At 39.6% G+C, this 27,172-nt stretch overlaps 1 protein-coding gene across 2 annotated transcripts; it reads right to left on the bottom strand.

Moving 5' to 3' along the window:
* Positions 1-1,474: 1,474 nt before the first annotated feature.
* On the bottom strand, positions 1,475-25,464 carry LOC143846475 (protein EMSY-LIKE 3-like). Of its 2 annotated transcripts, none has more exons than XM_077354912.1 (10): positions 25,068-25,464; positions 20,370-20,575; positions 20,161-20,270; positions 19,785-20,037; positions 19,457-19,684; positions 19,283-19,351; positions 3,801-4,046; positions 3,287-3,355; positions 3,108-3,171; positions 1,475-1,969 (listed from the first exon to the last, which is right to left on the bottom strand). In XM_077354912.1, the coding sequence occupies exons 1-10, from the start codon at positions 25,093-25,095 to the stop codon at positions 1,764-1,766; spliced, it is 1,479 nt and encodes a 492-aa protein (XP_077211027.1). In that variant the 5' UTR covers positions 25,096-25,464; the 3' UTR covers positions 1,475-1,763. The 2 variants fall into 2 exon arrangements, with proteins under 2 accessions (XP_077211027.1, XP_077211026.1); XM_077354911.1 differs by having other exon boundaries at positions 1,475-1,972; positions 25,068-25,462.
* Positions 25,465-27,172: the final 1,708 nt, after the last annotated feature.

The raw sequence follows: 27,172 nt of genomic DNA, 5'->3' as shown, positions 1-27,172 counted from the left end.
ACGAAGAAGAGAAAAGCGGGAAATTATGAAACGATCTTGAATTTTGAAATAACCACAGGGAAGGTTATGCACCAAAAAACAAAAAAAAAACTTATGATTTTGATGTCGATTGAAGGCCATCTTCGTCACTATAGCCCTGCTTGGATTGCAAGAAAAACATTTTTAATGAAAAAAATTCCTAGGAAATTTTCTTCTTTCTACAATTTAGAGGGAAATGATATGATTATGGTTTATTTAAAGAGATATTATCATAAATTGAAGGTCCCTCTACGTAAAATTGAGGAGATTGTCTCCTTGGTTGTTTACATAATGTCTTTGTGATGTCATAATGTTCTTCTCACTCACTGTATAAAAACTCCTAAGTTAATCACCGACTCCCCCCGGTAGACTTTTATTTCTTACTTCGAATTCTCGTCCGAGTCCAAGTTTTGTCCTGTCAAGTCAATCTCAATCGAAACCCCTTTTGACTAACCCGAGTTGATAAAAAGTTGAGCACAACAAACTAGCTTGAGTCAACTCCCTTTTACCCTCTGCCCGAGTTCTTGTGTGAATCCAAATTTTGAAACAGTGGTTGTAATACAACTAAAGCTTTGGGTTTTGGGAGTGGTGCCAGGGTGCTAGCCACGCAAACATGTGACCAGCTGAAAGAGGGTTTGACACTCCCTTACCAAACTAAGGAAGGGCCATGGTTTTAAATTTTGACCGAAATCTGAAATTACCTTAAACGTGTCATTATTTCGCACGAATTTTCATGCGAGATTTTAGGGATTTCGACCAATTTTTTTTATTTTATAATTATCCCGAAATTTTGATCGAAATTACCGAAATTTCAGGGATTTCGGCCTAAGTTGCAGGGATTTCGATAACGAATAAAATATTTTTTTTATTAGTCTGTTAGATTTCGAGCAAAATTTCAACCAAAATTTCAATTTTGGCGGGGTCCGAAATTTAAAACCATGGGAAGGACAACTGTTTCACACATGTTGACAACTTCAAGTTTAATTGGGGAAGATGAACACAAAATGGGGCACCTCAACATTCAAATTAGGGTTCATAATGTCATAAAATTAGATAAGGTTATAAATAAATAATGTTATAATGCCATTTAATATAGAGAAATATTGCAAGCAATATCCGGACAAACGATGTCTGAATGTGTTACTAACATTAATTCGTCCATTCTGTTGGACCCCGGAGAAAAACTAAGGCTACGGCAACACTCCTCATTTAGAATTAGAGCTGAGGAAATGGGCAAAAACAGGAGAATGAGAATCTCCCAAAGCTAGCTTCAAAAAATCCAATTTCCACCGCCATTCAGGCTGGATTTTAAGAAACAGGCATTGCGGGTCAGAATTGCCAAATGTGTTCCTCCGTTTTATCCCTTTTCAGCCTCCACATCAAAAAAAAAAATAAATCCAAATAATTATACCACATAATCATTCCTGCACAGGCACCATACACAAAGTAGAGCATGTGACCATCAGATGAATAAGGTGTAGAATAAAAAATGGTTCCTGAGGAACAAAAATATTACTTAAAACAGGCTATTCTCTACTGATAATTTTACAGGGCATCCCAGCTTTTCCAAGTGATTTTACTGGATTGATGTGGATAGATAAACTCACACTAAGTTAACATTCTCCCCACAACTCAGAGACAAATGCGAGGAGCAGATATTTTAATCTGACAACAGAAATAAATTAGAAAGCATGACATTTTACAAGGAGGGAGCAGCCATGAATCTGACTGGTGTGGTGCATAAATCAGATGTCTTCATCACCTTCTGGTTGGTCATCGGAAGCAACTCTACCATCTCCGGCCATTTGATCTCCATCAGAGCCTTCGCCTCTACCTTCTCCGGCCACGTTCTCAAAGTCCGTGACGTGCTGGTTCCCACCACCATACTGCCGATTTCTCCACCCTCGTTCTCTGTCCATAGATTGTCCGTGTGAGAATTGATGCTCACCCCCTTCTGATTCAGTTGAAAAAACCAGCATTACAATCCATTCATTGAAAACAAAACAAATAATAATAATAATAAACATTTTGATGGGGATCGTAGAAACATTCTAGCGGGGCCGCACTCAAGGGGCTCCATAGGGATTTTTTTGGTATTTTATTGTCCGTAGGGATATTTTGGGAATTTGTTGAAATTATTAGGGCCATTTTGGTCTTTTAGAGGATTTTAGGGGAATTTTAGTCTTTATGATTGTCAGTTGTTTGTACATATGCTAATGTATTCCTTTTTTATTAGTTTTATGACTGATTGATTGATTATTGATTTTGAGGTCTCCTCCCAATTTCTTCTCTTCTACTTCTTTTCTCTCGCTGGCATACACTACATTTTGTTGGTTTCTTTACGTAAACGAAAAGGGTTGCTGCTTCCAAGCACAAAATTGCATTTCTGCATTGAGTTTCTGGCAATAGTTTAGCAGCTGTATCGGGACATTTTCCAGAAAATATATTATGCCGCTAAGTTACATATCAGCCAATGCCTCAGAGAAATGGTAGATAGATTTTTTGCCATTCATCCAGACCCTTGAGGATTAATAGATCAAGATACATTGAGTACAAAAAATAATGCCTCATTTCAATGAATAGCATTTCTGTTGATCTGAACATTGGATCAATCCAAAAGAGGGGCAAATGAATAACAATGTACTTAAGAAGTACTGTTAATGGCGCCAGACTCAAGTTCACCATTCAAAAAAAAAGGACTGTTAATGATTCAGGGTTCCAGTGGATGTAAACTATGGAAGTGTTTCGAGTTAATTATGTTAAAAAATGAAGAAGAAGAAGAATATCTTAATAATTATCACCACTGGTTATTTGCTTTTTCATAAAGACCAATGTGTGGCTTATCGGGTGTGCTTAAAAATTATGACAAATTTTTACGCAGACCGAAAACTCCACCCCACCCACCAATTTGGAAACCAACCATAAAGGTTTTTCAAGAATTTTATAAAAGAAAAACCATAAAGCTTTTTCAAGAACTATAAAAGGAAAAATTTGATTCAACTGATAAATAAAATCGAAAGGACACCTTAATCATGGGAAAACAAAATGGAAGATATAAAAGTAAGCAGATGTAGCCTATATATATTTACCACTTTCGCCATCAGATGCATCTGCAAGCCTCGCAATCGCATCAACCAGTGCTTGCTCATGCTCCTGCGAACAATACAAGTAAAGATATCTAGCTTGCTGAACATTGGAAAGTGTAAATTCAGCAATTACAAAAAAAAATAACTTTTTTTTTTAATGAAACAAGAAAAGAATTACTCACTTTCAGAACTTTCTTTGCTTTCTCAATCTCTAGAGGATCAGGGTGACTTGCACTAAAAACCCTCTCCACCTGTTCAATATCATAGAATGGGGAAACAGGAAGAAAGATGGATCAACATAATTATACTTCATGTGAAATAACCAATTACACCAAAAGTTTAAGCTGTTGGAGTTGGCATTATTTTTTTTATTTTTGAAAGGTAAAAATTAAAGTATCCTGAGAACGATATTTTGGCCCACGTTGGAGTGTTCGAGTTTAAGATCAACTTGAACACTCTCCCCCACTTTTGGCCCCTCTTTTAGGGTTGACTAGCCTACACGTGGCACGTGGCCCCTCTTTTGGGTTGGCCATTACATGTTGATTTTTAATATCAAGGAGTTTTGAACTCAAGCAATTTGCTCTCATGCCATGTGAAATAACCAAATACTCCAAAATCTTAAGCCGTTGGAGTTGGCATTATTTAATCTTGTATACTTTAACACTTCACTATCTGGATTGAGTCGCTTGGGCATACCTCCTTAATTAAAGTATCAGTGTGAAGTATTTCAATATCATCTGAGCCCTTTTTTCCTATGCCATTCTGTGATGGAGGAAAATCTTTCTTGGACTGATTCTTTGGGGCCCCTCTCCCTCTGCCTGCACCTGGAACAGCACTGCCACGGCCCAGGGGCTTCTTAATCCCACGTCCTGGCCCACCGCGGGCTGTCCTACGACTAATGCCCGGATCCTCACCTTCCCATCGGATGTCCTCAGGAGAAATCTGCCAGTTTTCATAGATAAACCAAATCAATCACAAGGAGAAGAGAACTTTTTCAATAGAAATCCATTAGTCTTGCAACATATTTTCCGGGAAAACGATCAAATTAAAAACAATTAACAAAAATGAGTTATCAAACGTTCCATGACCACCCAACTATAATCTGAGAGCAAGAAAGCGATCAAATACTCCAATAATAGCAAAGAAATACTGAAAGTGATTGTCTGCCAACATTTTCAACTCCAACATTTTCAACACATCAGCTGAAAATATTGGCAATTTTATCATAATCTCAATTAAACTGCGGCTAACTTGCATGTAATATGGCACCATGGAGTTCTGTCACTGCACTTCTCGGACCAAAATGGCAACTCGGTGCTTCTATGGCTGAGACGCACCTTCAATCGTGAATGATTTCATTGATGGGCAAGTTCCTATCCATCATAGATAGAATTAACTTGGACAAGTCACCTTTTACCACAATGTGTACTCCTTTTAAGATTCCGACTCCAAGTGCAACCAAAGATTTGAGGTCCTTCCACTAGAGAGGACAGGGAACAGTCCTACTAGAATTTGGGAGAAGCAGCTGATCTAAAGCAAAAAGGAGAATATAGATGGAAGGCTTCTTCAATTCCATCATTCTCGGGTGCATCCAGGGTGAATCCAAGCGGCAACGGCTCAATTGCTGCAAAATGTTAGTCCATTCCTAAACCATACAGAAATCAGGAGATTCATGCTGGAGGACCATTTTCTTGAGGTCTATAAGTTAGCTAACTTTTGGTAAGATTCATGCTGGAGTACAAGTCCACTTTCTTGAGGTCCATAAGTTAGCCAACTTTTGATACAACAAAAAGTTGGATCAGCTTCTCCAAATTTCAAAATACATATATGATGGTACCCCTTTGCTGACATCAGCATTACATCAATAATGTCACCAGATGGACCTAACTATGCCATTTTTCTGACCCTTATTGTGGCTCCCTTTTGACTGAGGTGTTCTAAAGAGCTATAAGGGCTTGTGGGCCTGCTTGATTTGCATCAAGTTGTAAAACCACAAAAAATAGGATTCATAGTCATTAGAGATTTCGAAGTTTAGTTTATGTTTTGACAGGTTTTAGTACAAGGGCAGATCACTTCCCTTGTTTTTCTTAAAAGGTACATAAACTTTATTAAAGACAAGAAACGGAAATTACAGCAGGGGCAGAGATTCCCCACATTGATCGCATGTCTAAGAATTCCCTGTAAGCAAGGGTGTTCCCAACATCACTAGTGCTACAAGGGATGTGCAAGAAAGAAAATAAGAGCAGTTACAATTACGAATTTCTCTGAGTTTGTCAGTAATACCGGAAATCTCCATGGCCCCAAGGTAATATACTTTGTCCAAGAGACGACATTGGACAAGCCCCCCTTCAATGTGTGTATGAGAGAGAGAGAGAGAGAGAGAGAGAGAGAGAGAGAAGGGGTGGGTGGGATTGTATGTCTTCATGAAAGAGCTAATGGCCGGTCAAAAGGGTGTAGGACTCCTCCAATAGAGTGTGTTATTCCAATTGGCCCGGATAAGGAAAGAATTTCTTCTCACCCACATGATTTCTAAGCACACCTCTAGTGTCCACCACACTCAAAATTCCGAAAGTGGCACTATCAAAATTGAGCTTGAAGGAGTTGCATGGAGGACGATCCCACTTGACTTTCCACTTCTCTTTGCAAACTCTATCTCTAATGACCGTAAAAATAGATCTGGGTCGAATATCCACTATTCTTACCTCATGCTTACCCAAAGAAATATAACGATTTTGATATCGATAAGAATCCAAGAGATAGAACGTTGCCTACCCTCAACTTCCTATGGTTCATCTACAACAAGATAGTGTAAAAATAGAGGATGATCCCACTTGACTTTCCACTTCTCTTTGCAAACTCTATCTCTAATGACTGTAAAAAATAGATCTGGCTCGAACATCCACTATTCTTACCTCATGCTTACCCAAAGAAATATAACGCTTTTGATATCGCTAAGAATCCAAGAGATAGAACGTTGCCTACCCTCAACTTCCTACGGTACATCTACAACAAGATAGTCCTTGCCAGTGCGAACGGCATCATATGCAGGCAAAGATACCCCATCTCTCCAAGGTGAGAGTGATAGCATTGCTCCAAGAGGTTTAAGGAGGGAAACAGCACCAAATTCCAAATCATATGACTCCACCTCTAACTGCCACACAAATGATGTGGTTGCAAGATTCCTTGGCCACCTGGCACAACACATATCTATCCACCCAGTGGCATTTCGACTTAAAAATATTAGACGTATTGACCCTCTCATGGGTCACTACACAAAGACATTATGTGAACAACCAAGGAAACAATCTCCTCATCCTTGAAGTAAGGACAACAAACCCAAACCCACGCGCGCGCGGGCACACACACACAATTGCGTTCCATCATTACATCCTAAGCAATATTATTTGAAGGCCTCAAGATTGTATGTAATACAATTACATGGACAATGCATGCTTGTTGTATTGCTTATCTCAGTGATTTTTCCTCTGTAAAATAACACAAAATGATAAAAAATAAATGTTCCAGCATCAATATGATTGCTTTAAATTTATCGAAGATAAAATCATGATGTCATGTCTTCCATTAGAAAATAGCTTCTCGGTTAGTTACCGTACCTTTTTTTTAGAATCACCCAACAGAATAAGAAATCCAGTTCAAAATATATATAGTAAATTCATAGGAACTAAGAAGACTATTTCTTGATTTCTGTAATTTTCCAAAGTAAATCATATCTGCATCTCATAGCACATACATGTATTCCCAAAAACAATTTTAGGTACCATTTGACTAGGCACGTACAACTATTATGTATATAACAAAATTAGTCTTCTAGGTACCATTTGATTAAGACACATAACTATTATGTAAATAATCCAATCACAGGATCATTCTAGGTTACGTCCAAATTTGAAATTTTTGAGGGAGCTTCTCAAGAAATTTTGAAAAAATCACTTCTCTATTAGAGTTTGGCCCCAAAAAACTTCTTTCAATTGTATGGAACCCAAAAAGTTCGGAGGACCATTCCATTATACCGAAATTAGAAAAGGCTTACCCTATCAAAAACATGAAAGGATCTAGAATAATAAAAAAACAACAATTGCCACTTAACAGGAATTCCACACAACTTTAAAATGGTAGAATTAGTTTTTAGAAGAAAGATATGCAGGTCCACTTTTTCCATAAAAAAAATAATCTCTAAAATAACCTTGAGGGCTTCACAGAAAGTAATCTGAAGGGTCCAAACTTAGTAGAACAAGACTTGGGTATAACGACTAGATCCGCCGGGCCTTATTTGGATCCTTATAAAAAGGTCTGTTGGACCGAATCCAAACGTAACAACGGAATCCATTGGACTTTCCTAGATCCGATTGTAGACTGCTACAGTGCAAAAATATATGAAGGGCATTTTCATTATATAAAATCTCTAATCAAAATCATTTGCCCTCCGTTCGAACGAACGGGACTCTAAGCCCTAACCAATTTGACATTAACCTAATCCTAGAGGTTAGTTGTTTGTATGTTGTTCAAATTGGTTCCTTTGTTTACAAGCATTATCTATAAGTTTAGATTAGTCACAGGTCAGGGACTGATTCGAATGATTAAACCACATACACATACTAATAGTGGACAAAACATTCTAACGTTTCCTAAAACTCTAACCATGTACAATGTAGATAGGACCGAGGACACTCCGATGGACAGTCCATCCACTCGCCTAATATTTCCAAAAGTCGCTAATCATAAGTTTTGTTGATACCCCTCCTCCTTGGCGGACTAGGAGAAGTTCCCATTCATAAAGACAAGAACTATCCTTTCATAAGGTGTCGGTTTTGTTCTCCCTATCATGGATGGTTTTTTGGTCATATTACCAAGGCTGACCAAACAATAAATTGCTGTTCCATACTAAATGACACCAAACTTTATCCATATAATTCATTCCAATTGAAAATGTAAAAATCACTTCAAAGTCATTACCTCTTGAACTAAGGATCCACAAAAGGTTTTGGTAGTAGTTCCAACTTCAACCCCAATTTGAATGTCATCTCTTCTGATACTAGATTCTCACAGCTTCCGCAATCAACAATTACCTTGCAAAACTTCTCACTCGTAGTGGACCTTGTTCAAAAGATATTGTTTCCTAGCCAATCTCCTTCTGTCAACTTGTGCGGTAGTATAATGGGTCAAACAACTACAGCATCACATTGAGTGTCTTCGTAGACGATCTTTTCTTCTTCGCTGCCCTCCTCCACGTAGGCTTCTTCCTTATCACCTTTTCTTTGTTTGAGATGGGTCTCCTGTGTTCCTTTAGATTTTCCCCAACACTGGCAGATTTATGTTCGGGTTTTTTATTTGAAAACAATTTAAGTGTGTTTGACCTCCAGTGTTGATCGATCCTCCTTGACCTCTCACATGATTTTGTGGGTTTGACCAATGGGTTTGGGCTTCAACTGCGACCACAGGTTGCTACATTGCCTCTGCCACAGCCTATGTTGCTTCCTCTATTACTGGCAGAGTCCCTAAAAGCTGTTTGGGATTATTGTGCCTCAAACATGTTCGCAATAACCACTAATTGAGAAACAATCCAGCTTTGATGTAATTCACTGGCCTTAAGAATAAGACTTCGTAAACACAAGTTCTGGTCCTCCTTGACCTCTCACATGATTTTGTAGGTTTGACCAATGGGTTTGGGCTTCAACTGTGACCAAAGGTTACTACATTACATCTTCTATGGCCTATGTTGCATCCTCTATTACTGGTGGAGTCCCTAAAAGTTGTTTGGGATTGTTGTGCCTCAACCATGTTCGCAATAACCACTAATTGAGAAACAATCCAGCATCGATGAATTCAATGGCCTTAAGAATACAACTTTGCAAACACACGTTGTAACAATTCAATAACTGCTTTTTCGTTTCTTAAAATTTAAGATGGGATTTGAGATGATATAAGCCATTGGTGTATTCTCTAACCATCTTGTTTCCTTGCCGAAGTTGTTGGTAATATTGATGAAGGATACATTCATGGTTAATTGGCAAAAATTGGGACCGAATTATGTTCACCATTTTCTTTGATAAAGTGATTTTTTCCTTACTCATTTGAACTCTAGCCGATTGGACTTGTTGACACTTGACACTAAGCGGGTGCTTATCCCTTGAGTTTCGTAGCCACAAGCTCCACCTTTTTCCGGACATCTCCAAATAATAAAAAATCCTTTCTACTTCATCCGAGCAATTGAGTACTTGCTCGTTTTTTCATCACCCCAAAAATTAGGTATGCTCACTTTACAATGAGTCCCAACAACATCTATCAAACCCATGTTGCTTGAATTGTGCCACTCCATGCACAAAACATGGATAATTCTCATCATCGAGTAACTCATTCAAGCGAAGCATGCGAATTGACGGACCATCTAGGCCTCTAGGGACTGTCGGATTTCGAATGGCATCATTGGTCTCATAAATTCCCACTTGCTCCAATTGTTGGCAAAGTTGTCGAGTGAATTATTGCAGAGCTCGAAACTCTTCTCAACTCAGAGTCTTGCTGGTTTGGTGGATTATTCCTATCGTCTCCCACCATGGCCCATTAAAATCACCAAACATATAGGCTATGGTACCAAATAAAGTAAAGATTCCTTTCTCTTATATATAAGACCCTAGGTTTGATCCCCCCCCCCCCCCCCCCCCCCGCAAACCTCCCAGGCGAATTTCAAATAAATACCCTAAAACTATTGAGGTGCCCCCAGTAAGTTGTTTAAAGGAAATTGATAAATATGCCCCTATCTGCAGTAATTAACAAATCATTCTACTTCCAACCACAAAAATCACAGCAAATGTGGTCCATTTGGTACCAAATTGTAACCATAGGTAGTTGACTTGATGATTTTCTAAGCCAAGTTTCAAGTCATATGCTTCAATGTGGGGGTACAATAGTATCGGAATTTGGGACTGCACACAAAAGAGCTCCTTGTTTCTTCTTGCCTAGATCTTTATTCTTCTTCTTTGATTTCTTTGCAAATAGGAATATTACGTTTGAATCTACACGCATGCTTTTTTTTTGGAAAGAAGATAACAATTTATTCCAGAGAAAAATATTACAACAGGGACGAGTAGTCCCTAGAAAGTAAAGGCGACATCAGCCCACAAAGGAAAGAGAAACAGTTACAATAAACTTTGTAAAAGCTCTGAACATGACACTACAGATAGTAAGGAAACACCCTCGTTAGCTAGCGAGTCTGCATCAGAATATTGAAAAGACGCCATGGTCCACCCGCCCGATTTGAGGCCCAATCAATAACATTCAGGGAATCTCCTTCAATTATCATTGGTCCTATATTGTGATTCACATACCATTTCAAACTGAAAAGAAACGCTCTTGCTTCCGCTTCATTGGCATCACAGAGACCCGTCGGGCCCGAATAAGACATGAGGAGCCGGCTTTCATGATCCCTCAAAATTCCGCCAAAACCAGCCGCACCCGGGTTACCTTTGGAACTTCTGTCAAAATTCCGTTTGAAATAACCTTCAGGCGGTGGAACATCCATTTTGATGATTCTTCTGAAGTATAATAAAGCGCATTCGACTCCATGCTTTGAACATTCATCTCTTATGTTATGTTGCCTTGGAAGTCCATATGGAAGCATATGAGCTCTTTCTTTTCTTTTTTTGAGAAATGGAAATGAAGTTTTATTCATAAAATTGATTACAGTAAGGAATGGGACAAGATGTCCCCTTCCAGTGAATACAAGTCTCCTTTCTACCCTTGTCAAACTGTAAGATACAGCTGTTTGAGCGCAATCCGCCCATCAAATCTCCCCTAAACAGTCATCATATGCTGCTTCCGGCCCTGCATCAGTTGCCATTTGCCTTCTTCAGCTATTCACATCTGGTGGATTTTTTCCTTACCTTCCTTTGCTAGACAATCAGTCTCTTCAATTGCAAATCGCCGCATGTGACAAAATTCTGGGTTTAATTTCCAGCAAAGTTAAATAATTTACCGGTCTATGACTTCACAACCGGTACAACACATACAGTTGTACAACCATCTATCTCTCTCTCAACATGAACTCTTGGTGGGCCCTACCCTACATGTACCTCAACCAGTATTCTCTCCTCTCGTTGAGCACAAACCGTTGGTGGGCCCAACAATGAATGGTTTAAATCATTGAAGAAGGTGGACTACATACAAAGTGTATTTTTTTAAATATCATATGGGCCAACCTAGTTCAAAGATCCAAACTGTTCATTTGTTGGGCCTCAACATAAAGAGACCTTATCCATAAATCATCTCTATAGGATGATCTAACCCAAACAACCATCCACCGGTACAACTGTAATCCTATCCCCCACTCTCAACATGAACCTTTGTTGGGGCCAACAACTTAATTGTTTAGATCTTGGAACAAGGTTAGACCTCACCCATATTATTCTCATAACCAATATTATCTCTCTTCTCTTTGTGAGCACAAACCCTTACTGGGGCCTAAGAATGAATGGTTTAGATCTTTGAAGGTGGACCATAAAAAGTGTATTTTTTTAAAAATCACTTTGGCTCACTTTTTAAATAGGCTTTGCCCCCAAAATCATCTTTCTAGGATGATCCTAACTCTTCATCCATCGAGATATATTTATGGCGCCGTCGTATTAGATTGTAGGGTTAGGATCATCTGATGGAGGCTTATGATGCTGATAAATTCTCCCCCCTCATCATGTAACGAGTGTTTTTTAGAAATTTTGTTGGGATCACTTTGTTTAATGATCCAAACCGTTCATTTTTTTAGCCTTAATGTAAATTGGTTGTGCCCCAAAAATCTTCGGGGACAAGGAAAGGAACGACCTCTCGATCTACTTACTGCAGCCTAGGACGGGCGTCGTCATCTAGGCGTTCCTTGCTGCTCCGATCTCCCCTACGCCTAGGACGTTGTTTGGGCCAAGAGAACCCAAGCTTATATGAATCGGCTCGCAGGGTGCCCATCTTCAAGAAGGCCTGAATGAAGGACCCAAGAAGAGTTAGGGCCATCCTAGAAGATGATTTTTGAGGACAAAGCATGTTTAAAAAGTGAGCCGAAGTGATTTTTTAAAGAATACACTTTATATGGTCCACCTTCAAAGATCTAAACCATTCGTTCATGTGCCCCACTAAGGGTTTGTGTTAAAAAAGAGAAGAGAGAATATTGGTTATGAGAACAAGTACGGATGGGGTTTACCTTGCTCAAAGATCTAAACAATTCAGTTGTTGGCCCCACCAAAGGTTCATATTAAGAGAGGGAGATAGAGTTATGGTTGTACCCGTATTTGGTTGTTGGAGGGTTTGGATTATCCTATAGAGATAATTTTATGGACAATGTCTCTTTATGTTGGGGCCCAACAAATGAACGATTTGGATCTTTGAACTAAGTAGGCCCATGTGATTTTTTTTAAAATACACTTGTTTATAAGGTCCACCTTCAATGATCTAAACCATTCATTATTAGGCCCATCAACCGGGTTGTGCTCAACGAGAGAAGAGAGTACTGGTTGAGGTACATGTGGCGTAGGTCCCACCAAAAGTTCACGTTGAGGGGAGAGAGAGGTTCTACCGCGTAGTAATTGTACAATTGTACGTGTTGTACCGATTGTGAAGCCACAAACCGATAAAAATGGGGCAAATGCATCCTGAGAGGGGGCAAATTTATCATCGCCCTTCCTGAAATTGTGCTTTCTAATTTCCATGGCCCTTGTGCCTTGTTGGTAGCCCATGCCAAAACATTTGTTGAATCACCTTTGATGATTAATGGTAGGTGTTGCTCTTTCACATCCCATTGTAATCCCCCAAGTAGGGCCTTCGCCTCTACCTCATTGGCATGGCATATCCCTGTCGGATTAGAGAAAGAGAATAGAGCAACTCCACGATCATCACAAAAAATTGCAACTATGCCAGCTCTCCTTCAGTTCCCTTTTAAGCTCCCATCAAAGTTGAATTTTACCATCCAATGGGGACCATTTTGGGGTCACCTTAGGCTTCGTCACTCGATCCCAAATGATCGTCTTCCAATTTCTCAAGATGTCCGCCAATGGGTATAAGGGTTAAGTAGGGGTCTCCCTTCCCCAAGAAACTAGATCGATTTTTATATCCAAGGTTATTTGACATGTTCTTCTATTTTCTCCTCAAATATTCACATATTTATCTCCCTTCGGATAAGCCGTATCACGACATAAAGCACCAACCTCCAGAGGTTCCTTCCCGGATTTTCGAAGGGGCCATTGCTCCAAAGCAATAACATGTTTTTGATAGATCTATGGAATGCCAATTTTTATTTTTATTTTTTAATGATTGGAATACCAAGTTCATACCAAACTTTTGATGATCGCCCTGCATAGGTTGAAGGAGAATGGGCAGAGAAGCAATACATGGTCCAGGGATTCCTCTTTAACCTTGCAAAAATGCACCAGTTGGTGAGTGGGATGTTTCTTCTTTTAAGTTGTTTGCACGTGTTTATTCTTTTGCACACCATAATCCATGCAAAGGCCGGGAGGGGGGGGCGACGATCGACACATGCTTGAGAAGTTCTTTCTGTGTCATCCTCGCGAGCCAATGTGTAGAAGAAAGAGCAAACAGAAAAAGAGCCAATAGTGTTATGGGTCCAAACACGATGGTCATTAGACAATGGGGAACATCAATGGGAGCCAAGGAGATTGGGGACTTGGGAAAGGTTGACGATTTCGCTATCTCTAAGGTTTCTCCTAAGTTTTATAGAGCAAACCACGCCCATCCCCACCCCTCTCCATATATAGTCAAAGACTAACCCCGTTTTTGGTCGCTAGACAGAATGGGTCTAGCAATGCATGGCACAACAAGGACTCCCCGATCCACAGGTCTAACCAAAAACGGTTACCCTCCCCCTTTCCCACCTTAAATCTAACTAATGGTTCATACAATGGTCTTGAGGCTTGAATATACTACCATGCACCCGAACCATTGCCTATAACTGGGTTCCTATTCTCCCAATCCACCCATTTGCCTGTATGTGTCCCCAATGATTTTATGCCGCAAAGCCTCTTTTTCCTCTCCGTATCTCCATAGTCATTTTCCCATCAAGCATTTTTTCCCTCGGTCTTCATTTGCCAATTCATAAGCCACCATTTGACTTTAATCTGCATACTTTCTCATGTCTCATTAAGTATTTCAGTCTTTTGTTATTCTCAACTCCTTCCCATAGAAAATCTCCTTGGGGGTTTTTCTATCCTCTTTGCTGCTTTTGTTGGGATTTTGTAAAGTGGCGTGAAACACATTGGCGTGATTGACAAAGATGCCTTTATAAGTGTAATCCTCCATCCAAATGATAGATATTGCTTTTTCCATGCTGCCAGCTTCCTCGGGACTCTTTCGACTACCGAGTCCCATTGAGTCACTTTGGAGATACCATATCCTAGTGGTAGACCAAGGTAGCTTATGGGTAAACTCTCTTATATGCACCCAATGGTCTGGGAATGTAACTGCACCTCCTCTTCCTGTAAATTTATTCATGCAACCGGACTTGTAAAAGGAAGAGGTTTTGTGTTTTGGCTGGCTTCAATCCATGGACAAATCCCTTCTCTTCCGCCTCAGATAAGAAGAGTGTCAGGGCTTCCACGACCATAATGAACAGGTAAGGGGTAATAGGATCCCCCTGTCTAATTCCTTTTGAGCTAGAAAAGAATCCTGTAAGAATTCCATTGACAAAGATTGAGAAAGATGAAGAGGATCTGCAAGCTTTAATCCAATCTCTCCCCCATCCTCTCTTGCACGAACTCTAGGAAATTCCAATCTACATGGTAATACGCCTTCTCCATATCTATCCTGCAAATTGCACCATTCTCCTTGTCTCGGCTCCAAGTGTCAATCACCTTATTTGCCATCAATATGCCATCTAAGATTTGTCTTTCCTTCACAAAAGCACACTGGAAATGAGATAATATGCTCTCCATTACCTCCTTAACTATTGTAGCGAGAGCCTACGCCAATGCTTTGTACATGCTGTGAGCTAGATTGATAGACCTGAAGTTTTTGAGGCCGATTGCGCCTCCTTTTTTTGGGATTAGGGTCACGAATGTACAGTTGATTTCCTCTTTCAGTTTTCCTCTTTTTTGTGAAATTCAACCATAAATGCAAGAAGATTATATCTTCTTTCATCACCTCCCAGTAGCGGTGGTAGAATGCCATCGGGAACCCATTTGTTCAATCCAAAAGCCTTGTCCTTCTTCATGGTGAAGATGGTGGTTCTAATTTCTTCCTCCTCTAACTCTCTTTCCAACCATTCTTTTTTATTCTGGTTTAGCCTCTTGAATTCCAACCCCCCTAGCCGGAGTCCCCAACCACATTCCAGCGAATAGAGGTTTGAGAAATGACTCACTATTGGATTTTTTATGCTTTCTTTTTTTCAATTATTTCACTATCCTTCAGAAGATAGTTTATGGCATTGATCCTTCTTGGCATTGATCCTTCTGCTACTCGCCAGTTCATCCTTCGAGCACTCGCCATTCTATGGAAGGATTTGGAATTTTTGTCTCCCTCTTTTAACCACACAGCCCTTGATTTTTGGAGCCAGCCGATTTCATTCTTTCTCACTATTCATATTCCATTTTCATATCTCACTTTTCCTTTTTTTCCACTTCATCCAACCTTCTTCATGTTTCATGTCCAATGCATCGATCTTTCTTAGTACAAGTAGCTTTTGGCATTTTGTTCCTTGTCAAAGTTACACTTCCAATCCTTAATCTAGGTTTTTAGTTCCCTTAATTTTTTGTATAGGATGTATTTGTTAACTTACCAACTTTTCCAAAACGCTTAAGCTGTCGGGAGAAAGGCGTTATTTATCTTTTATACTTTAACACTCCCTCGCACGTGTGGCCCACTTGGCAAACATGTGGCACATGTGGTCCCACTTTGGGCCGACCATCGCATGTGGATTTTTGCTATCCGGGAGGTTTGAACTCGAGACCTTTGGCTCTGATACCATGTTACCTTGCCAATTTCTCCAAAGGCTTAAGCTGAGAAAGGCGTTATTTATCTTTTATACTTTAACCGTATCCTTTTCAGCCCTCAACCTAAATGCTTTTCCACCATTCCTTTATCAAATCATCAAAGCCGGGAGTTTAAAATAGAGCACCATCAAATTTGAAGGGTTTGTGCTCCCATCATTTTACACCTGTGAATAAAGTGGGGCCCACCATTTTATATGTGAGTGGACACACCATTAGGGGTGCAACTTGGGTCGGGTTGGGTTGAGCATCTGCTAAAAAATGAATAGGAATCAACCCAAACATGAATTTTAAGGTAAAAGCTCAACCTGAATCCCCAAAAATCGACCCAAGTTACATCCCTACCCACCATCTCCACCCAAATCCATGCATAAGTGGGGTCCACCATGTTTTGGTTGGTGGTGATGGATTAATTTGGTGAATCAAAGGGATTTTTCTGGGACAGTGGATTGCCTGGGAGGAATTGATAACAAAATTTTCGATCCCTTTAATTATTTTCCCCCAGATTCTAATTTATGGTGATCCAAATAAAAATACAGGAGAATAGGAAGACATCACCGAGTTGGTTATCCGAACTGATAACCTCTGCGTGATCCACTCCGCTTCACTCTTTCTCAAAGAACGTCGCCTCTGAAGTTGAATCAGTGGCTTCCTTTCATTGCTACATATGGAGGATTGAAGAACCTTTCTTTAAGTTCTAGCTCCAAACTAGAAAGGGGATACGGAGGAGAAGAAGAAAGATGTAAGAGAGAAGATTCTAGGGTTTTTGGTGGAGAACGAAAGAGGGAGTGTTGGGGGAATTTTATCTGGTGACAATATTATATCTATAAAAACTGTTTTGTGCTATGTATTTATAGAGCAAAATTCATCCAGTATCCTTTTCCTATTCCACCAACTGGTCGATCACCCTTATTATCTATCCATGCGTAGACCAGTCACTCACTTAAGTTGTTCACTGACGCCCGCTATACCACTTAGCTAGCGAGATTTCTTCAAGTTGACGGCAAAGGTATCAATCAGGATTGAAGCGAAATCAAAAGATTGAAGAAATTAGGAAGCAGAGTCAGTAACAGTTGGCAGCATATGTGGCACCTCCCTTTGAGATCGAGGTGAAAAGGATTTGACGACTATACATGAGAGGTGCGAGCGCTTGACACTGAAACCTATATGCGTCATACATATGGTATCCCGAATTGGTTCAGATAATACAAAGAGTACGCACAAAAAGCTGATGGGTTATTCAACAAAGTAGGGACTATTTGACTAAACAACAAAACCAGTAGGATCATCAAGAGTAGACTCTGGGGTGCGGTCTCACTCTACATGCGAGGGCTTTCTTCAGCCATACAAGAGACAACTCGATAGATAATTTGATAAGCCAATGATTTTTTTCCGTGTTTCAGAATACAGTTAACCAACATGTTAACTAATCGATCACGATAAATTGGATCGGAGCACATACAATACGCCCAGTTGCTTCTCGTGGATTTTCATAACCCTGCTGCGCAAAAATAGGATATGCATTTGAAATAGATGTCCTAGTTATTACATATATCATGATCGACACAGAAATGAATCGAGATTTTCAGGAACAAGAAAATCATAATGATTTTCATCTCCATTCACAAGCATCTTTCCATGTTGTGCAATAGATCCATCGAAAGAATTCTCATCAGCATGCCATTATCTTATATCTCCCGCCACATGCCAACGATGGCCGCAATGCTATTTAGCACTTGCTTATTCTCTTTTTGGAAGTCTTACCTTGAGTTGCTCGATGTTATTTGACAGGGGCGGAGAATACCACTCTGTCAATAACAAGAAAAAAAGTCGCAATTCAGTTTCAAATGGTTTGAGCTTGGAAGTAACCTGCTATAAGAGATGGGCGAGAATAGACTGCTTGCTATTGGCTGCGTAGCTTATCTATTCTATGTTGGCCGGCTTGGAGACATCAGAGGAAGACCATCATCTCTATCCGGATACGATCATAGCTTCATTCATTCGTTGAACCTTGGGGATAACCATTAGCATTGAGAGCAATCATCACACCACCTTTATCAATTTTAAAGAGAGAGTTCGAAAACATATTTATTCTGACTCAGAGGGATAAATGCACTGGAGTACCGATGTGTACCATGCACCTGAATATACATATGGTAATGAGGTTCAGGTACAACATACTATCATTACCGCTTGGACAATTAGACATCCAACCCGTAATCGCAACGACCCAACTGTAGGGTTCTTGTCCCACAGACCCCATTTCGGTGCCATTGCAGTGGGCTCACCGGGTCCTCCAGTTTTTTGATCGCTCTTCTTGCGCGCGAAGTACAACAAGCTATAGCCACTTTGCTTCCAAGCGCTCGACGCTGGCCCAGATTGGAGGTGCTGGTTTTCGGACAATTTCTCGCCTTCACCATACCCGTTCCGTTCACTTTCAGCGTGTTCATGCCATGTACACTAAGCTCAATCAACCCCTAGAATTATGGTTGGGCCGTGGATTCTAATTTAAAATTAATTCCATATTTATCAAATAAAGAATCCTAGGAAACTTTCTCTTTCCTTCTTATATCTTTAATTGAAAATGGCCAATAAATTCCCAACCAATATGAATAAAGCAACTCCATTATCCTCTACTAATTAATTAATTAGACAATATACACCATACATACACAAAAGTGCATAAACCACATATATACAGTGTGAATCCACCCTGTATCTCATACAATGGATCTCATCCGTCCGTGCAATCTATAGATACATGACCCTGATCCTGGAGGATCGTAACGGGTCAAGCGAGTTAATGGAAATGCCCCAAACATATATGCCCAAAGTTCGCTACTTTTCATGCTCCAAATTGACTGTACTTACGTGATGCAACAAATGTAGCAGCACAAATGGAAATGCCCAAACATATATATGACCCCAAAAGGCAAATATATGTTTTCATAAATAAATACAATTACACATCAATATCCACATTTAGCAATAAAGAAAACAAGGAGTTCAAAAGAATACATTAATTGGACATGAAATGCATTAATGCATGAATTCAGACAATAGTTTCGACCTAGTAAATTTAAAATATTGATCACCTATCAATAATGCAAAACATGATTATAGTAAAGATCAAGAAAATGGTGAAAGTATTATTCAATTCAGCAGAAAGAATAATACAAACTTTACCTCTTTGAGATTGACCCACTCCCATGTCTCATCCGTTGTATTCATATCATAAACCAAAGCATGAAGGCCCTGACAATGATTTGAATAAGCTAAGATCAGCTACATACCATTTTTATTTTATTTTTTTGAATGGTGCTAGAACTGACATCATGAGCAGTCGCTATTCCAACAAACCTCTTCAGGATTGTAGTCAGTTATAACAGCCTCGTAGAAGTTGTTATCTTCAGGCCAACGTGTCATTACTTTCCGCCCAACTAACGGATCATAAGTTGCAGCTTCAGCAGGTTCATTTCCAACAAGAGCACCAGAAGGGCCCCGATTGGCAACTTGACCCCTTCCAGTTGGACCCATGGAAGGATATGGTACGGACTTCATCGAAGGTACACCCGGCAATGTTTGACCCTGAAAAGGAAAAATGAAGAAAAAATAACAAGAGAAGGACATAAAAAAACGCATTACTCTCTAGTTCTTAGATAACATCTTTTTAAAATCTCTAACTTACTGCTTTAGGCTTCTTCCCCCTGGATCCAACCGTGGCTCCCCGTTTTGCGACAGATGACGATGGCTGCAAGGAAGGAGCAATTGTTGGCTGGTGTAAAGCAGGGGATGGTGCACCTAAGGATAGAGAAGGCATAGACTGTGATGTCTTTTGTTTCTTGCGAGACGCTGAGACAGTAGGACTGGGCATTGTGTCATGAACAGGCTGAGAAGTACTGAGCAAGCCAGGTTGAACGCCACCAGCCTTTCTCCACTCCCTAATAGAGCATTATTCAATCTAGTTTCTGATTAAAAAGTAGAACATGGGGTACTAGATATAATCTAACATTTATGAGGAATGGATCAAAAAAATTAGATTTTGAGTCACAACAACATCAGACCTTATCCGACGTAGTATATCATCTGCCTTAACCCTGCTGAGAAGATCTCTGTGTTCCTCATCAGATACTCTCAGCTCCTTCCTGAGTTCAGTTATCAAACCTTCCTTTTCCTGAAACAAATATGTGTCAGAAAGAAGCCTTTTGAGATGTCCCATTAGAAAATGCCAAAAAAAAAAAAAGAAGTTGTGGTAATGTGGAAATGTTTATACCCAAGAAAGGGAATCTGATTGAGCTTTGAAGGCCCGTAGAACTGAACTGTATGCTTCTTGCTCAAGCCGGTGGATCTGAGTCTCCATATCGTTATGTATCCTAGAAAACGGGAGGGTACCACCAACAGCTGTTCTTCCATTTCCAGTGACACGGCTGACTCTTGTAACTCTATTCTGATGAGACGGGGGAAGATCATCATCCGTCCCTGCAGTTATATTGGAAAGGAACACATCATGATAAAACCATTCGAAAGATGTCGCCAACCAACCTAAAATTCTCCGGTAATAAAAAGAACTTTGGGAAAAAGGCTTTGTTGAGTTTGGGAAAAGGGCTATGTTGAGTTGAGTTGAGTTGAATTGAGTTGAGTTGAATAAAAAGAACTTTGCGTCAGATGTGCTCTCATGAGGCTAAGCCTCAACATCCCACCTCATCAGCAATTAGCGTATCTCATCACAGATTAATGGAGCTGCTTATTTTTTCAAGACTGTGGGTGATTCAAGTTTAAGCACTTGGTAAGCTTAGCATCAAGAATGTGTTTTCTCTCAGGTTTCTCTTTTCCCAATGTTAATGTAGAGTGTACTGTGCCACAACATTGGCTATCCAAACTAATTTAACTTCAATAACTAATTTGTCTTATCTGCCTCCGTAGACGCCGGTGCATCATGAATGGGCTATTCTTGCTCATATCCTATTCATTCATGCTAGAATCCTATAATGTAACCCTTGTTGTATGAAAAGAAATAATAAATTGAACTGTAAGAACCCGACTCTCTAAAGTTCTATTTGTTCAAAGTACACGTATCATTATGCATTCTTGAGTTTGCTCACAAATAATGAAATTACAATTTCCATTTATTTTTTTAAATGGCGAAAATTATATTAAAAAAGAAAGGAGAAAGTCCCCCAACCTAGGCCATGGCGCAAAATACCAACAGGGTCAGCCAACCGAAGAGTAGAAACCCACAACATCCCAAATCTTCCAAGAATATAGCACCACACCTCTCTAGCAAACATGTAGTGAAGGAACAAAGAGTCTACTGACTCTCCTACCTCTACACAAAGAGGATAATGGTCGAAGGCAGTCCACCCGAATGCACACAAGCCAGAATGCTCCAAACTCTAAACAAGCATGAGGAAATTGGGTTAAAAGCAATACAGAGGTAGAAGGACTTTAAAATGAACTTGCCAAGGGTGCTCCGAATCTAAACCTTTTTGCCTCCGCCAACCTTGGCAATGTAGGAAGAATCAAGAATATCGAGCAGTTGAGTGACTCCGTCAAAAAAATTATGCCTAAAATTAACTTTCCAAGAGATACGGCCTACCACCTTCTCAAAACAGTCATGAAAAAAAAACTTCTCTATTTAAGAACCACACCAAAAAGATCAAGGAACGTATCCTTTAGAAAATTCACAACACAGCATTTATCTTGCCAGAACCTTACGAGGTCTCCTTTATAAACTCTAAATCCGGTACCTTCAAGGAACTTATACATATGCCTGAATATGTCTTTCGACAACTTCAAGTTGTTGATTTTGTACTTATCGTCAGAGATCCAGTTCCCAAGACAAGCCTCATACTTACTTTCAATAACTTTGGTCCAAAGTTGATTTCTTTCCTCTCCAAAGCTCCAAAACCACTAGCCAAGCAAAGCTTTATTGACAAGCCATAAATTGTGGATTCCTAGCCTGCCAGATTTAATTAGTTTGTCTACAAACATTCTCCCAAGTCCCAACAAATAAGATGACTCTTCTTTTCCTATGTGCTGCCTCACAGAAAGTTTCTTTGAATATGCTCTAATTGCTTGATCACAATAGTATGATATTTAAGCAAAGATAAATGATCAATGGGGATATTAGCAAGCACCGCTTTGACAAGAGTGATTCTTCTCCCTAAAGACACCAAGTTCTGTTTTCCTTTCTACCCTTTCCACGATCGGACCCCAAGCACTCTTTTAAGGTCTTCCCTCCAACCCTCCGCCAAAGGAAGGCTCAGAGAAGAGGTCAAAAAGTGGTCCACAGAGCACCCTTGCAATCTTTTCATCCAATCTCTCTCATCGTCAGCAAGGTGAATACCGAGCAGCTTAGACTCTAGAAAATTTGACCTTTTCCAAGCAACCACCTCATAGCACCGAATCATATATTTTAACTTCAGAACTTTATCTTCCTCGGTCTTGCTAAAAAATCAGGGCATCATCTGCGGACTGAATGTGAGATACTTCCACTCTCTGGGATCCAATATTAAAACCTTCAATGAGACTACATCTTCTACCTCTGTCCAACATTCTACTCGGGGTTTCTATTAAAATTGGGAAGTGAAAAGGGGATAGAGGATCACCCTAACTTAAGCCTCGAGAGGATTTGAAGAATCCATTGGGAGAATCATTCACCAAAATGGAGAACCAAGCTGAGGAGAGCACACCATCGAGTACCGAAGCCCATCTGCCCATTAGGTAATCCAGACAGTCATACGCTTTCTCCGTATCTAACTTGCATACTACACCTTTCCGCCCAATCTTGGAATAAAATCTACAACCTCGTTGGCTATTAGGGCACTGTCCAAAATCTGATGCCATTGAATAAACATTGATTGACTATTAGAGATCGCCTTATGCATAACATGCTTCAATCAATCAGCCAAAACTTTAGCCAGGAGCTTATAGAGACATTCCACCAGACTAATCGACCTGCAGTCTGCGCCTTTAACTTTAGGAATCAGCACGACAAAAGTAGATCTCGTGCTTTATCTTGTACCAAACCTTCGTGAAATTCCTTTAGGGCCCATTTGGATAGCTCATATTTTGTATTTGGATTTGGAATTGAGTTTTGAATAGATAATGAATAGATCCTCCAGCTCATGTTGAGGGAGACCGAGAGGGAAGTTGGTAATTCCTACTGGAGGGGAGATGTTGAGGAGCAAAGAGGGTGAAGAAAACTGCCAGATCTGTGTATTTCCAATTACTTTTTTCCACAGCATATTTGGAAATCTGATTTTTTTCACTGCCAGTCGCTGATTAGGAAATCCAAGGATTTGATACGGATCCAAATCACAACGCAAAAAGGGCTGCAAATGTGAGAAATCCAAATCAAAATCTTCTCGGCATCCAAACAGGCCCTTCAGTCAAAAATATCATTTTTCAAAGCAAGAAAAAATCCATATCAGGCCCAGGGGCACGATCTCTGCTCTGTGAAAACAGACCTTACAAAGACATTCCACCAAACTGATTGGCTTGAAATCCAAAATTTTAGGTGCACCTTTAACTTTAGGAATCAGCACAACAAAGGTAGCTCATGTGTTTTATCTAGTACCAAACCTTCGTGAAATTCCTTGAAGAATTCAAAAATATCTTTTTCCACCGCTTCCCCAGCAATACTGAAAGAAAGCACGTACAAAATCCATCTGGTCCTTGAGAATTTCCATTTTATTTGGGGTACAATAATCTCTTTACATTTTATTGCCTTGTATAATATTTAACTTCTAAATCAGAAGAATCAAGAATTCAGCCAAGTACTAAACAGATTTATGAGTCCATACAGGTCATGAAATTGTGCCTTTTGTTGTTTTATTCCTCAGAGCAAGTGTTGAGTCTTAAAGTTAATTTAAATTTCAAACTAATTTTGTACTTTTGTTGAGGGTTGACTATCAACCAATTTGAACGTAGGTCTGAATTGATTTGATAAAAAACAACAACAACAAAATTTAGCAGAAACTAATAAAAGGGCAAGGAAAGAATTAAAACATAAAAATTGACAAGGATGTATAATAATAAAGGCACTGCTGCAACTACCAATGCCTCGAAGAAACAAATCCCACGCAAACATGAGCTGAACTGAATTATGTGAACTTCTTGAACATCTATGCTATTTTCGTGTATTGCATGTCGGACCACATTTACACTCGAACCTATTTTTTTTCCTCATGCTCCATTTCTTTGACGTAAAAATGGACGTAAAATTTGTTATCTGTTGTAAAAATGAACTTAGAACAAATTTTACTTCCATTTTTTACGTGGAAAGAAATAAAGCCTAAATAATTAATTCTATGACGAAATACCAGCAAATGGAATGAGCACGCGTCCATGTTCAACTAAGTCTACTTGTAGCTTAATAATGCACTCTCGAGAAAACCAAAATATGTAATTTTGGAGATTTTAGCTCTTCTGCTAATTCAGAAAAAAGCCATTTCAACGAAGCTATCATGAAGAACATACAAACTATCTTCAGCTCTTTCTTTCCCTGAAATCTTTTACCCTGAAACCAACAGAATGCAATCCATCCCAACTTCCTTCAATTTCCGAAGCCCGACAAAAAAAAAAGATAACGCAGAAAGAAAGAAAAAACACGAAAAAACCTAGCTTTCTCTATACTTTAAGAGCTACTGTGCCTAAATTGGGTCAAACAAACAAACCTAAACTATGACAAAAGAGAAAGCGCAGAGTATTCAGTATTCCCCATAGCGCTTCCTCCAGTTATAAACCCTAAAATTAATTCCCAACAGTTCAAAATTCCAAACCCTAATTGCTCCGCTTTCGCTTCAAACACCAGATAAGTAACTTTCCCCCAACAGCTCTAGTTACGAAATCTTTCTATAACAAAATTCCATAAAAAAATCACCAAACCCTAACCCTAATTCAGCAACCTAAGTACCAGAAGCTCCTCAGAAATCACAAACATTGACGATAAAACATAAAATTAACTCACCGCTGCTATCTGAAAGATCGTAGTCCATGGCCAGGTCCTCCCTAAAAAGGAGTTCTTTCGAACAAAAAACCCTAGAAATCAATCCAAACTAGGGCGAAAGTAGGGGAAAAGGAGAATGCTTATTCAGGAGCTGAAATGGTGATCAACCAAAAACAATAGATCGGCGACTTGTAATTTTTTCTCCAGATCATTGATAGGATGCGAAGGTGGAGCTGCGAAAGTCGATTTGAGAGAGAATTCGGAGCGCGAAGTTGGGATTTTTGGTGCAATCACGACAGCGGGAGGAGAGAGCAGAGTCCGGGGAGAGAACGAGAGTGGGAAAATTTACGGAATCCAAATGAGTTTCATACCGCTCTTTTTTTCATATAATCGTTTTGAGTTCCGCTCTTTCTCTCGCTCTCTTTTGATAAATTTTGGACGATGATAAATTCGCGCCCTCTGTAGTATAATTCGCACTCCAGTAAGGTTAAAGTATTTTACAGTGGTGCGAATTATCCTATAGGAGTGCGAATTTATCGTCTACCTAAACTTTTCAACTTCTCGTCTTCTCGTTAAGCTTGTTTAAGTAAGGGACCTTTTGGTTCCAATGTCGAATGGAACTATGGAAGTCATAGATTCGCCCCCTATTGTTCTCGGGCCAGGAGGCTGTAGTGTAAAAAGTGTAATCATAAATACACTAGAGGGATGGCCTGGGGAAGAAAATGGGGTGAATATACATTTCCCCTGTAGAAAACCAGAATTTATATAATGAGTGGGCCTATATTATTTTGGGTGTGTTGTTGGGCTATATTTTCACTAGTATCCTAGGCCCGTGCTATGCACGGTTGTAGAACAGTGGGCCCTGTGGGCCGCGGGGCCATCTATTTGGATGATCTAAATTCTAAACCATTCATTTGTTAGCCCATGATAGTGTACAAGGCATGCCTCAAAGATCTTCTCCACAGGATAATCCTAACCCTTCGATAATTTAGGCCCTGTTCGTTTCAGACTGTGGACCCCAAACCGATTATTGGACTCCAAAATAAAAACCTATTTGGGGCCACGATCGGTTACAACAACAGGGCCTCAGTGTAAATAGATGCCTCAAAAACTTCCTGTCCGTTTGAGATTATGTCAACCGATAGTCAGTGCCATACTGATTATGATACTCAAAATTACGTTTAAATTTGATTCCAATAATCAGTTTAGCACTCACGATCTGTTTTCATAATCTTAAAGGATCTTGGTGATTGTGTAGAAACTCCACAAATCAAAGGGACAGGATCATCCTGTGGAGTTGATTGTTGGGGCATACCGTATCCATGATGGGACCAGCAAATGAATGGTGTAGATCATCCAAATAGGGCCCTACTGTATTCTTTTATGTGCTACTTATCTAATTTAATCTAATCTAATCTAACTACTGTATATAAAAGCGGAATCGTGGGTTAAGTTCTTCCACCCTTTGCTGTTTTTTCTGCTTGTGTCTCACTGCCATAATTCCAATTGTATCCCACATGTAAGGGCATTTATGTCATTTGCCGTTATTTCCGCTTTTGTCTCACATTTTGATCCACTTATTTGAGAGTAAAATGGTAATCTACGTATGAAAAGTACCGACATAGGGTACATGTCTATGACAATTACAGCAAAAAACTACCAAGAAGAGGTAAAAACATATGACAATGACGAAAAAACTACCTTACATTACTCATGCAGGACACTTGCAAAATATTGATTGATTCCGGGCAACCGAAGAGGAACAACAATTATGGAAACCCTATCGATTGGAGGGCTAGAATCAGCCTATATCGATTGGAGGGCTAGGATCAACCTATGGAAATGGTTTTACGGGCACAACCGATTGATGTTGTGTTCCATCACATAGACGGTTTAGATCAACCTATAACCCTCTATAGATCAGAAGGTTCAGATCAACCTATGAAAATTATTTTTAGCGCACAACCTATGTAGGAAGTGGCCCATCCAAAAGAAATTTCTTTTCTTTTTATCTGGGATTTACACCTCAACATTACTCTTTTACCATTTAACCCCTTTGTTGATATCTAACATCTATTTATAAGAGAAATTATTTAAGGGTAAAATTGTAATCTACATACGAATAG

Source organism: Tasmannia lanceolata, unplaced genomic scaffold, assembly GCF_043159265.1.
Source record: "Tasmannia lanceolata isolate RefF3 unplaced genomic scaffold, GAP_Taslan_0.1 ptg000015l, whole genome shotgun sequence".
NCBI lineage: Eukaryota > Viridiplantae > Streptophyta > Magnoliopsida > Canellales > Winteraceae > Tasmannia > Tasmannia lanceolata.
This window is presented reverse-complemented; position numbering and strand designations above follow the sequence as displayed.

Bases quoted from the DNA above. Each gene is read 5' to 3' on its own strand.
- LOC143846475 (XM_077354911.1), bottom strand. From the start codon at position 25,095: ATGGACTACGATCTTTCAGATAGCAGCG. The intron at 20,271-20,369 runs GTATAAACATTT...TATTTGTTTCAG, and splicing joins AATCAGATTCCCTTTCTTGG to GAAAAGGAAGGTTTGATAAC. The intron at 19,352-19,456 runs GTTTGTTGGAAT...AATCATTGTCAG, and splicing joins CTGACTACAATCCTGAAGAG to GGCCTTCATGCTTTGGTTTA.